Source organism: Fundulus heteroclitus, chromosome 21 (genome assembly GCF_011125445.2).
Source record: "Fundulus heteroclitus isolate FHET01 chromosome 21, MU-UCD_Fhet_4.1, whole genome shotgun sequence".
NCBI lineage: Eukaryota > Metazoa > Chordata > Actinopteri > Cyprinodontiformes > Fundulidae > Fundulus > Fundulus heteroclitus.
In genome coordinates, this window is record NC_046381.1 from 16223394 (window position 1) to 16235488 (window position 12095).

Below are 12095 nucleotides of genomic sequence, written 5' to 3' on the forward strand. Positions count from 1 at the left end.
ATGAGGGGCTAACTAAACGGGACTACAAACCTCTTCAGAGCAGCTGGATGTGTACTGGGATCAAGTTACACATGTGGTTGCATTTTATTTCGGGGTATCAGAGTAAAGCGGTCTGAATTATCCTTACATTGTGCAGTGCTCTGCGTTGCTTCACTCCATAAAACCCAACAACAAAGTCTGTCGTGACGAGGTGTGAAACACGACCCTGGGCGAGCTTGAACCCAACTAGCAGAACAGGACTAAAATAAAACCTGGGCAATTTTTCTGCAAAATAAACATCCAATCACTTTGTTGTCTTCAAATAAAATCTTTGTAAAATGGGACAGCTCGGTTTAGAGAAATGTTTAATTTTGAACATTTATTTTTTTTCCCCCAGCCATAATTTCTCAAACATACAGAAGATCGGAAAACGTCAATATTCACTGGCTCCGTACAAAAATCTTTCTGTCCACTAGATGGCACCAAACAATTACATTTTTTTTAATCCCCCTCTGAATGGTCATGCTCTGCTGCGCTAAATCTTTAAAAGTCTAGACAGCTAAATAACAACTATGTACATCTAATGAGCACTGGAATGGAGGAGCTTTTTATAAATAGAAAGCCAAAGATGACGCCACTTTTTCCAAACCTGCTTTCACATCTTTAGGATTTACAGTAGTTTCAGCACATTTTCAGACATTATTCTTTTTTTTCCTTCCCCATTTCATTTAGTTTTTCAGCTTAATTTAACTTGTATTGGTTTTTAACTGCTTTAAGCTACAAGGTTAAGTTGGGCGAAAGCGATCTTCGGTGGCCAACATTAACCCTGACAGCCAGGTCTGTGTACCGGACTGGCCGTAGCAGCCTGAGAGGCACTGTAAAGGGTGGGGGGGGGGGGACAGTTTGTGAACAAAGGTATAAATCCTAATTCTCTTATAACCTTAAATGTGTGAACCTCCTAGACGACACAGACTCAAATCCAGGTGAAACATCTCTGGAAAATGAGTTAATAAAAAGAACACCTAGTTTGCGTGAAGGAGGATTGAGAGGAAATGCGCAGGATGTAGATTATTATTATTTTTTTTTGCATAGTACAGAGTGTCGGTTGTGCTTTAGACGCAGTGCTGATGACTCTTCTGCCTGTACAGACGTTATAATGCCCTGTCCGTTAACAGTAGCACCAGTTTAATGTTCTTCCATCGTCCATCCAGTGTGGCTGCAGCTGATGATGATATGCTCAGTTCCCCATGAATCGATGACCAGCCCTTTAGGTACGGTGGGCACACTTGTCGGTCCGGAGTAAAGCAGACGCCGTGTTGTGCGGAGACACAAACAGGAAGGCACGTGTCACGACGAACAAACCTCCCTCCCTTTGCCCCATCAGACGTGGGCCGAGCCTCGGTGGTGGTGGTGCGGCGGCAGCAAGACGGCAGGAGGTATTGCTTTGAGGCCGTTGCCCGGGCAGCTCAGGCTGCTGTGGCCGCGGTCCAGCAGCAGCGCCGCCGGCGCGTCGGGCCGAGGCGCGATGAACACGGGGCAGGAGCGGGTGCGGGCGTGGCTCTTCCGGCCGCCGGCGTGGCAGACCAGGTCGCTGACCGTGCCCAGGGGAGGCAGGTGCTGGCGCCAGCGCTCAGCCTGCGCCTCTTTGTGCTTGATCGAGTACCAGGTGAGGAAGATGAAGATGAAGCCGACGAACTTGAGGCTGGCGGCCAGGCCGAAGTAGACGAAGCGCAGCGAGGTGACGTCGTACTCCCAGCAGGAGCCGTGCACGCCGCAGTCCTGCTGCCACAGCATGCAGGTGGTGTCGATGACGGCGCCGAAGTAGATGGGCGTGGGGATGTAGGCTGAGGAAGGAGAGAGGCGGAGGTTAAGGAGGGAAGGTTTATCTAAACTTGGATACAGACGGACAAACAATTTTGGTTTCCATCAAGAAAATGATATACGGTTTAGAATCTGTCGTAATACATTCAGTCAACCGAACATCTGTGCGACAATTAAGCAGCGCTGATCAAAATTAAATTCACTTTATGGCCCTGTACGGCAAATTCACACCAGCTGGCCCACATCTGGCCAGATGGATTGACTCCAACTGCCTGTAACCTGATTTTCACTGGTTGAGATGCTAATACTCACAGAAAAGTGGAGGTGACATTACATAATGGTAATGAAAGACAAAAGTTAGGTAAGCATAATTGATATCGGCATCGCAATTGAATTGAAGGCTTTATTTGCACCCAGGGGGGCAGATTTAATTTCAGTACAGCCCATCCAAGAGAGACAAAACATGGTTAGACAGTTGCCTGAGGCTGCTGCCGTTAATAGCATGCCAATTATTCTGATATCCTACAGCCCCTCAATAAAGTTACCGACTTTAATGTGAAGCAGTACTCTATGTTTACCACACGGTGGCACCATTTAGCTTGCCTCGAGTCATCGGTCAAACTTACTGGCCCTCCTGGTAAGGATGCAGAGGGTTAAATAGATCTGCTACTGCTGCAGCGTTATAAAAAATAAGAAAACCTTCCAATATTGAATTTGTGTACATTTTTCCAGTCCCTGTAAAAAGAAAATACAAGTGTCAAATCAGTTTAGATTTTAGTTTCACAGTAACTAAGGACTTCTAATTAGTAATCAACGACTTGCTGTTTGGCTGGAGTATAACTCTGACCCGTCACAGAGGTGGATTTATTTTTTCACTCCACTGGCTTACAGGTGAACTGCAGCATAAAATTTGACTTTAAGGGTCACCAAAAGCCTCACTTACAACCACTAGACGCCATCTACATTTCAACCGTTTCTTTAAGAGTCATGTCATTAAAAAAAGCCTTTTAAGCCATAACATAAGAGCAAACATGCGACTTTAACTGGAACCGTGTGCTTTGGTCAGATGTGATTTGGCAGACAACACTCCAGGTGGGTCTGTTGTGATTACAGAGGATGAAAATGTTAAAAAGCACCAAATTCTGACTGTAAAGTACAGTGGAGAACCTGTGATGCTGTGGGCCTATTTTTTCCTCCAAAGACCCTGGAAGCATTGTTGGAGAACATGGCTTCATACACTCTTTAAAATACCAGATTTATAAAAAAAATAAAAAAAAATAAAAACTGGAAATGGCTTATCAGTGGGTCTTTCAGTTGGAAAACAATCCAATATATATGGCCGAATCAACACCAACGTGGTTCAGAGTAAAATAAAGCTTCTTCAGAAGCTATCTCAGTCCTAAATCCTGCAGAAAAGCTGTGGGATGAGCTGAGGAAAGGAAAGAGAGGACCCTGAATGATGTAGATAGAGAAAGAGGAATGGTCGAACATCCTCTCTCTACGCTCCAACCTCGTGAAATGCTACGGAAAAAGATCCTTTACCGGGGTTCATAGCAGCAGTGACTGATTTATGTGAAAAACATTTTTTTCCATTCTCAACATTTTTCTCCAATGACTCAATGTTCTCCATGCTGGATCTCTCAAAAAGTGCCTTCGAAGTGAAATAATGCTGCTGCAATGTAATATGAATTCATTTTCAGATGAATTAATGACGCAGCTTCAGCAGTTGTGCAAATAAACGTGGCAGGCGCCGTAGGTCAGCAAAAAAACAAGGTCAACTACAGGCTTAGTGCCAGAACACGTCACCGTTAACGCCGATAATTCATCTAAACTGTCTCGCAAGGCTGATGTTCAATAAAAATAATAAAGTCCTTGAACCTGCACATTATGAATTTCAACAGCACAGTTTCCAGAATGATAGACATTTGTGTATATATGCAGTGAAATGATCACAGGTCTCCACCCCTTCCACCCCCCCGGGGCGACCAGTGTTCATATCGTGCAGAGGCTTATGGGACATAATGTGGCAGTTTTATGATCACATGGTGATACAAAGCTGAAAGACGTGCAGCGGCAGAACTCCCTCACCCTGAGGGCTTTTCTACTTTCAGTACTACGTTTAGTACAAAGCTGCGTTCCTGCTCTCTGACACTGCAGGCTTACAGCCAGCTATAGACTGAAGGTACGCTGAAAACCATGTATTAACGACTTCCTGCAGCCTAATAAGTGGAAAAATGCATAATTTTCCTTAAAAGATGCACCCTGTCTTTTGTATAGCGAAAGCACTTTTTGTGTGAGGTGGAAAATAAAGGTCATGGCTACATACCGAGCGTTCGGAGCAGGACGAACTGCATCCCGAGAGCAAAAGGCCTCTCCTGTTCATCAACAGACCTGCAAGAAAAGAGCAGCGGGATGTGAAGGCAGGACGATTTATCCCAGGTGAGCAGACCACCGTCGGGCTAGAGACGCCGTCTCACCTGAGCGTCACGATGATGACGGAGGGCTGGGCACACGCGGTGATGAGCGTGACGATGAAGAGGAAGATGAGGAAGGGGATGAGCGTGTTGCAGGTGCGGTCGCACTTCCCCGACACGGCGTAGCCGTTCTCGTTCAGGTACGTCTTGACGATGACCAGCTGGAGCTGGTTGACCTGGCCGCCGGAGGACGGGGTGATGACCTGCCGGCTCTGAACGCAGCCACAGTCCGTGTAGTTCTTCACCTGTAGTCAGACAACAACATCGACCCGTTTTATAGAACGGTAGCACTTCAGCGATCTGTTTTCCTTTCTAGACATTTGATGCGGAAGCCCTCACCCCGGTGCTGTCGTTGCCGACGGCGTTGCACCCAGCCAGGCAGGGGTTGAAGTAGGTGATGCCGTCGGAGCCGCAGACCGGAGCGTACTCGTGGATCCTGCAGCCACAGTTTACGTTGCAGCTGCCGGTCAGGTTTCGGTGGGTCATGGTCAGGGTGGGCCTGCGGAGACAAACGAGAGCGACAAATCATGCTGACGCTTACAGTAATCCTGGCACACCACACCTACGGTGGTGGAAAATAAGCGTGTGGTACACCGCAGATGGTGCAGGTTTTCTCACTGAGAGAAAAGGAGAGGTCTGTAGTTTTCAGTATTAGAGAATCTTAAAACGTAAAAATCACGTTGTATGATATCTAAATAGTTCTGGCTCTAGCAGACCTGTTAGTTCATTGTTATTAAGTCTTCTTATCCTCCACTCCTTACCTGGCGTAGCCGCACCGTTTCTAACTCATTACCTGAATAAAAGTCATCTGTCCACAGACTTAATCAGGCTTCAACCTCTCCACAATGTTGCCCTAAACAATGCAATGTCATCCAAATCCTGATCATCATTTATTCATGCTTAACATCCTAGTTGTTTCTGATTGTACTATATTATATATAGCTATATACTTTATTAGGTCCCCGAAGGGCAATTCGTTTGCAGCAATTAATACTAGTAGCAACCATCTCACAAACAATACAGACAATAGACAAACGGATAAGAAGCGACTTATAAAGGTTAAATGAGATTAATCTAAAATACACATTTGCAAAACAAAAGAATGAAAGACTGGAGCTAAGTAAAGATTAATGATAAAAGCCTAAGTTGAAATTAAAATGAAAGATAAAGTGCAGCAATTAGATAATTAGACCTATATATATTTCATGCAATAAAATGCATACATTTAGTTTTTTTTTCATGATTCTGTCTGTTACAGTTGAAGTGACCTACAGTGAAAATGAATGACCTCTCAATTGTTTGGAAGAGGGAAAACTTGATAAAATCAGCAGCGCATCAAAGACTTATTTTCCCCGCTGTAGCCGGTGCACGCTCAAATCCAGGTGTGCACTTCCTCACGGACCGTGTCAGTGACAACCAAAAACCTTTAGTTATACGGGTGACCATTTCTTAAACATCTATATTATATTATGAATCGAGAAACTGGCTCTTATCGGTGCTGATCTCAAACTCAAAACTCTGATCAGCGAACACCTTTACAGAGCACTACCAGGATGGATGCTGCTGCAGAGCGAGAGAAGGCATGCGGTGGCCTGTTTTGGATCAATGGGAAGAGTGCTCCAATTAGAAAGCTGTGGGTTTGATTCCAGCTTCTAATCCTGCCACATTTCCATATCCCCTCTGTCAAGCTACTTCACCCCAGGTGGCCGTCCAACCTGCATTACTGTGTGTCATTATTTTGGGTAATTGTGATTCTAATGGATAAGAGCTTACTAGTCGGCATGGCTATAAAACTACTGCATTATATACGGTGAGTTTATTCCATTTATATTTTTAGTATAAGTGGTATGTTTCAAATGACAGCTGTTTAAAACAACTAGTTTCTGTAATATATCTGGAAGTTTGTTCAGGGTTAAGAGAGAACGAGACTTTCAACAGAGAACAGGAAGGCTGAACATACTACATCTAAATAGCTCTATTTAATCCTTTTTAGTCTGCCGTGGAACATACAGGATTTGCAAATGACCAGAGTTCCCCCTTTCCAAGCTTGTTATATGGTTGAGGAGCTAAGAGGGGATCAGGGAGACGACACATATTGTCCAGCTCTTTGGGCAGCGTGGGAACAGTTTCCCTGAGTGACACCGGACGTTGGTTTAGTCTAAACCAGACGCAGCGATGCGAGGACTGGGTTTTCTCTTGTAAGCTTTGTGCTGAACGCTGCGGAACCGGCGAGGACGGACTTTAAAAACACAACAGCTAGTGAGAACGGGAATAAAACACAAACATTCCTGATCTTATCACATGAAAAATCAATGTTTCTGACATTTTCTATGATGCTATAGTCCATATTTTGTAATTATTAACAGAATTTTAGAGAAATTATGGGAAATATAATAAGAAGAAAGACCAAATTACTCAAATGAAGAATAAAAACTGTGTTGCTGCCTATTAAATATGCATTTTCTTTTTCAATCCTCAAAAGAATGGATAAACTATCTGTTAAGTATGTAAAAGGTAAAACAAAACAAAAATTAATTATGTAAAACAACCTAAGTGTTAAGTATAAACAAATTAAATCTTTAACAATAACATAAAATATTAAAAATTGATAGTTAATATAAAAAAAACTAAAAAGTAACTAATTAAAAAAAGCATCTCCTATAACCACTAAAACCGTACGGAGAAATGGAGCTACATAAAAAGAGATAAAAAGTTGAAAAATACATCCAAAGCAAAACAAAAAGTAGAAACAATCATTGAAAAACATAAAAACAATAAATTGAAAAAAGTAAGTAATTAATCCAAGAAGTAATATGTAAATTTAAAAAGTAGGTAAATGTAGAAGAGAGAGACGAGCTTCTTGGCTTAACACTGGAGACAGAAAGGCAAAAAAAAAAAAAAAAAACAGCAACCAACTAAAAATGTATCCAACAAAAATGTAACCCACTATAGAGTCGTTGAGTGTAAACAAGTCTGTATAAACTACTAGTATTAGGTATCTAAGTCATAAATATCTACAAAAACAACTAACTGCAAATGGAATAAGAGCAGAGCAACATATCTAATTATCTTATTTTAGGGGTCAAAATATTCATTCCATTGGCAGATAATCTTATTTACCTGCTCAAATCAAGGAAAAATACACTAATTTCAAGAAAGTGTTACTTATTTTTAATTCAGTTTTTGAGGCGTAGCAGGCAGGGAGGAAAGAAGGGAAAGGAAAGGAACGGGTCTACCTGCACCTAAGGTCTCATCAGCAGACGTTTAGTCTGCTGCTGCTTTTAATAGAGTGCAACTCTAACACATAAGCATGTGCCACTGGTGTGGACACTGTACACCGAGTGAAAACAACTGTGTAAGAACGTTATGTAACCCTACATGCCCGCTGGCTCTGTCATTTTTCATCAGCCTGTCGGTGAAGCAGAGCCATGTCTGGACTACCGCTCAGAAACAAAGAGCAAGTTTGCTCCCATCTGTTCTGCTCACGACTCCTGACCAGCGCTCCGAATAATGAGGCTCTCTGACAGCTTCTGTAAATATGAGCTCGCACGCAAAAAAACCCAAAAAAAGACCCTCTTAAATGTATCTATTATAGGATTCGAACTGCCTCAGAGGCTAACACTCACTTTGAATAACTTTTAATAAAGGTAGAATTTCCCAGAAGTCTGGCCATCTTAGCTATGTTTGGACAAGACTCAACAGGCATGTAGTCATTTGCAGGTTTTTCTCGAGAAGTGATGTAAAACATTGGTATGCCGTGTGATGCTTCACGTCACGTTGAGAAATTCAGGATGTCAAGAAGTATGTTGAAAACGTGAGAGCGACGGCTGCATTTCGCCACTGAAAACCTTTGCTTGAGGCAACTTTTTGACAGCTTAATCAGAACATATTAATAAGTAATTCAATTATTTTACCAACACGTTTCTTCTGACTGGAAGTCATGTTAACGTTTTAGAGTTGCCCAGCCAGAGTCCTTACTTGGGGTGCGTTCACACCAGCCCCCGTTTAGCCCGCTTTAATCTGACTCTGCTTCGGTTTGTTTGGGGAGGTGTGAATCAAACTATGATGCAGACCAAAATAGAAACGGACTCGGCCCGCCTCAAATTCTTGGTCTTAGCTCGGTAGAAGGGAATTCTGGAGCGGTTCAAATGCATATGGGGGAGCCAAGTGGAAACAGAGGCCACTTCAAAAGCAGGAAGTGGGCCGCAGCACAGGGCATTATGGGTAAATGCAACCAAAAACCTATGGCTGTGGTCAGTAGTGGGAGGAGAAATGGCTCGTGGTCAGATTTGGAGTGAAGAGGAGGTAAAAGACTTAACAGAAGTATGGTCAGATGAAAATATATTAGAATTGCTTGAAACCATTCACAAAAACGAAGGTTTTCAAGCTATTTAGTGATGCCATCCTCCCTGGAGCCCAGCGAGCCTCTCTCTCGCCGACACACCATCACGTGGTTCATGTAGGCTCCATGTTCCCAAACATCTCAGCACCTGCTGGGATGTTTTAATTACCCCCACAATTCTCAGCAAATGTTAACCCTTAATGTGATCATATTACTTCACTAACTATGCATTTTATCTAAGAAATGAAACTAACAAAAATTTATCTTTTTAGGAGCGGCAGGGACATTTATCCATGTTCTAAATATTAAAGGGTTTAAAGGTGGAGAATCTAAGGAGGCCTTCTGACCACAAAGAGTTGCAGCTTATCACCAATGATAACATCAAAAAGCTGGTCAGTAATTTAAGGAAGTTGCTGTAAAGACAATCCAGATGTTGGCATTTATTACTGAGAAAGGTATTAATAACCATTGAAAGGAAACTCTTTATGAAAATGTGATTTACAAACAAATATTTTTTTTAAATTGATTCTAAATATCATACATATATGCATTTAAGCTCCTTGCATCCATGTTAACCTGTCCTTAGCTTAGCATGATAGCTTATTAAAGACTTGATAATGGGAAGTGATGGGTAATAAATTGAAATTTAAAGTATAAAGTCAGATCAGCGTACATCTGTGTCACAGTCGAAGTGTAAGTTGAATTCAAGGACAGGGGGTGGAAGGCGCCTCCGTGTTTCGGTCTGCCGTGGGGGCTGACACATTGCTCGACCGCCCGTCAGCCGTGCCGCAGACGGCGCGCTCAGAAATAGAGGTGGCAAAGTGATTCATCGGGACACGAGAGCAGATGCAAGTGTTGCTAATTATTCGTTAACGCTGCAACACGACGGCATAACGCGCGAGGATGATGGAACAGCCGCGGCATCACGAGCCCGCACCATCCTCTGATTCATCTTCGCCTGCGTCGCACCGATTGCGTGATTCACGCCGTTTTATTTCACACAGAACCTGAAGCTAACCACCCTGACAAACGCTGCTGCAGCCGCACCTTCACTGGGTGTCAGGGTTTGCACTGCAAATTAATCCATACCCCTTAAACTCTTCCCAGGGTGCCGACATATCGAACCTTCCAGGTCTCAGTTCTTTACCTTTATTTTCAAATATATTATTTAGAAGTATGGATGTATGAATGGATGCTAGGTAGGCTGTGGTTGCAACAAAATCTCTGTATACGAGACATTAAACAAAACTAAACATGTTCAAAGGGTATGACTGCTATTACGAGGCGCCTCAGATGAGCGCTGGTGTCAGGAGTGAAGAGCGTTCCCTCACCCGGTGGTGTAGGGGATGTTGATGCCTCCCAGGTTGATGCTCTCGCAGCCCACGATGAAGAGGGTCGAAAAACAGAGCAGGGACACCCCGCTGCAGATCATGGCCAGCTTCGCCGACTCCCTGGCGCCGAGCTTCAGCTTCTTGATGATGTAGCCTCCCAGGACGATGCCCACGCCGGCGCTGGGCACGATGATTAAACCTGACGGACGACAGAGAGCGCATATAACCGGTGAGACGGCGGGAAGGGTTTGCAGGAATATCAACACCAGCACAGTTACTGGGAAGAACAGCGTCTTGCTACGGGTTCTAATCGGGGCAGACTCATACGACTACCATGACATCTTTTCAAGTCCATATAGACAAAAACAAAAACAACAGCTGCGCTTTGTGGACACGGAAATGTCCGCCCCTATTAAACTATGAATAAACCAGAACCGGCCTTAACGGAACCCTGCAGGATGTCAGTGAGCCATTTGATGCTGCGAAACTGGCTTCAAATCCACTAAAGGCAGGAAAATTGACAGCATGAGAAAAGGCAATACTACTAGGGATATGCAGGGAGCAATAAGTGTCATCACGCAGGACTTCAGGTGAGGCCGCGGGTTTTTCTCAGCAGGGGGACAAAGACGGGGTCAGCCAGAGGAGGAGGAGGAGGAGGGTGGTTCATCTGGCTCCTCCTTACATCCAAGGAGAAGAGGACAGAGCATGCTCAGTGACAGCCAGTCAACAGATTGTGGTGGGTTATCACCATGTAAGCGCATGTTTCTGTGCTGAAACCATCTGCTTTCCGCAGGATTACACATTCCCGCCGCAAACGCAGACATCCACGGCGACGCGTGCACGCCCACATGCTGCGTCCCGTGGCACAACATACTGCACGAGCGATTTAACAATTATGTCTGGATTAAAAGATTTGCTCACATTAATGTGAAAGACCTTTTTTTTTTTTTTTTTTTTTTTTTTACTTTCAAAACTGATCTCGTAAATGTGTGCGAGTGATTGCGTCACAGATGGCCAAGGCCTAATAACCAGAAAAATTATTTGAACGTGCAGAAGAAGAAAACAAATGAAGAAAATTATAACATGACAAAAAAAGATTGAGAGAGAAACTATCTGTTTCATTTTCAGTCAAAAAAGCCCTGAGGTTGAGGACATGGATGAACTGACTGATGGATGCTCTTATTCAGGATATTCTGGGAAAGCAAGCTTTCTGAAATGCTGTGGTAATTCAAGGTTGTATATAGCAGGAAGCACACGTTCTAAGGAGTTATGCTTCTCTCTGTTTATGTCTCAGGAGTGATTTCAGCATCAAATTGTCATAAGAGTTGTGAAGTTTTCCCAGGAAATGTTTTGTAACCATTTCCAGACTGACAGATGTCAAAGACTTTGTTTTTCATCTCTTCCTAAATGCCTGCAGACTGGGCTGGCTGCGTTGCCTTCTGAGATCTTTTAGTCGGCTTCAAGTTGTCACGAAGGTGCTATTTAAGTGATTTCTTGACTCTGCAGGTCAGACATTAATCAGGCTTGGGTCTGGCGAGGGAAATTTAGCTCAGCTTTCCAAAATCCCAGTTGGACAAATAATATTTTCCCCTCATGATTTAGTTACTTTTTGACACAGGGCCAAGTTAGTTTGAAGAACCAGTTTCCCGTAGATAAATCAAATCCTCATCATCTTGCATCTCCTCAGGTCATCTTTGTTACTGAAATTTGTTTGATGATCAGAAACATTCAAGTGCAACAAGAAAAGCAGAAACAAAAGGAATCTGTAGGGGGAAACACTTTTTCTGTAATCTAATAACCACGCAGCAGTGGTTGATTTTCAAACAGGCACGCTAGACTCTACCACAAAGTAATAATGCATTGAACTCAGGATGATTTAGTTTTAGGGTTTGGTGTTATATTGTAGTTTTCAGTTTAGCACGATGTCCCTTTTTTTTAGATTTATGAGCCACTGTTTCTACAACTTCTACAAGTCAAGATCCTTTCTTTTTATGGCACAAAAGCAGGGCTGAGAGAATATGATGAGAAAATATTTGTTATCTGAGCTCATCCTTGGATCTTGCGTTGATCAACCTGACATAAATGATGACCAAAAATTTGGAATAATGGAGAAAAAGTGTCATTAAGGAGTAGCATTAGAGACTACTA

The 12095-nt window shown here is 43.2% G+C and overlaps 1 protein-coding gene across 1 annotated transcript in view; it reads right to left on the reverse strand.

The window, feature by feature from the left end:
- Positions 1-327: 327 nt before the first annotated feature.
- Positions 328-12095, reverse strand: part of LOC105921578 (solute carrier organic anion transporter family member 5A1) — a 47209-nt gene continuing 35441 nt past the window's right edge. The window contains exons 6-10 of the mRNA XM_021313475.2: positions 9948-10146; positions 4614-4773; positions 4278-4519; positions 4127-4191; positions 328-1823 (exon numbers count right to left, since the gene is read on the reverse strand). Coding sequence (XP_021169150.2) covers positions 1360-1823; positions 4127-4191; positions 4278-4519; positions 4614-4773; positions 9948-10146 — 1130 coding nt within the window. The 3' untranslated portion in view covers positions 328-1359. The remainder of the gene's footprint in view (positions 1824-4126; positions 4192-4277; positions 4520-4613; positions 4774-9947; positions 10147-12095) is intronic.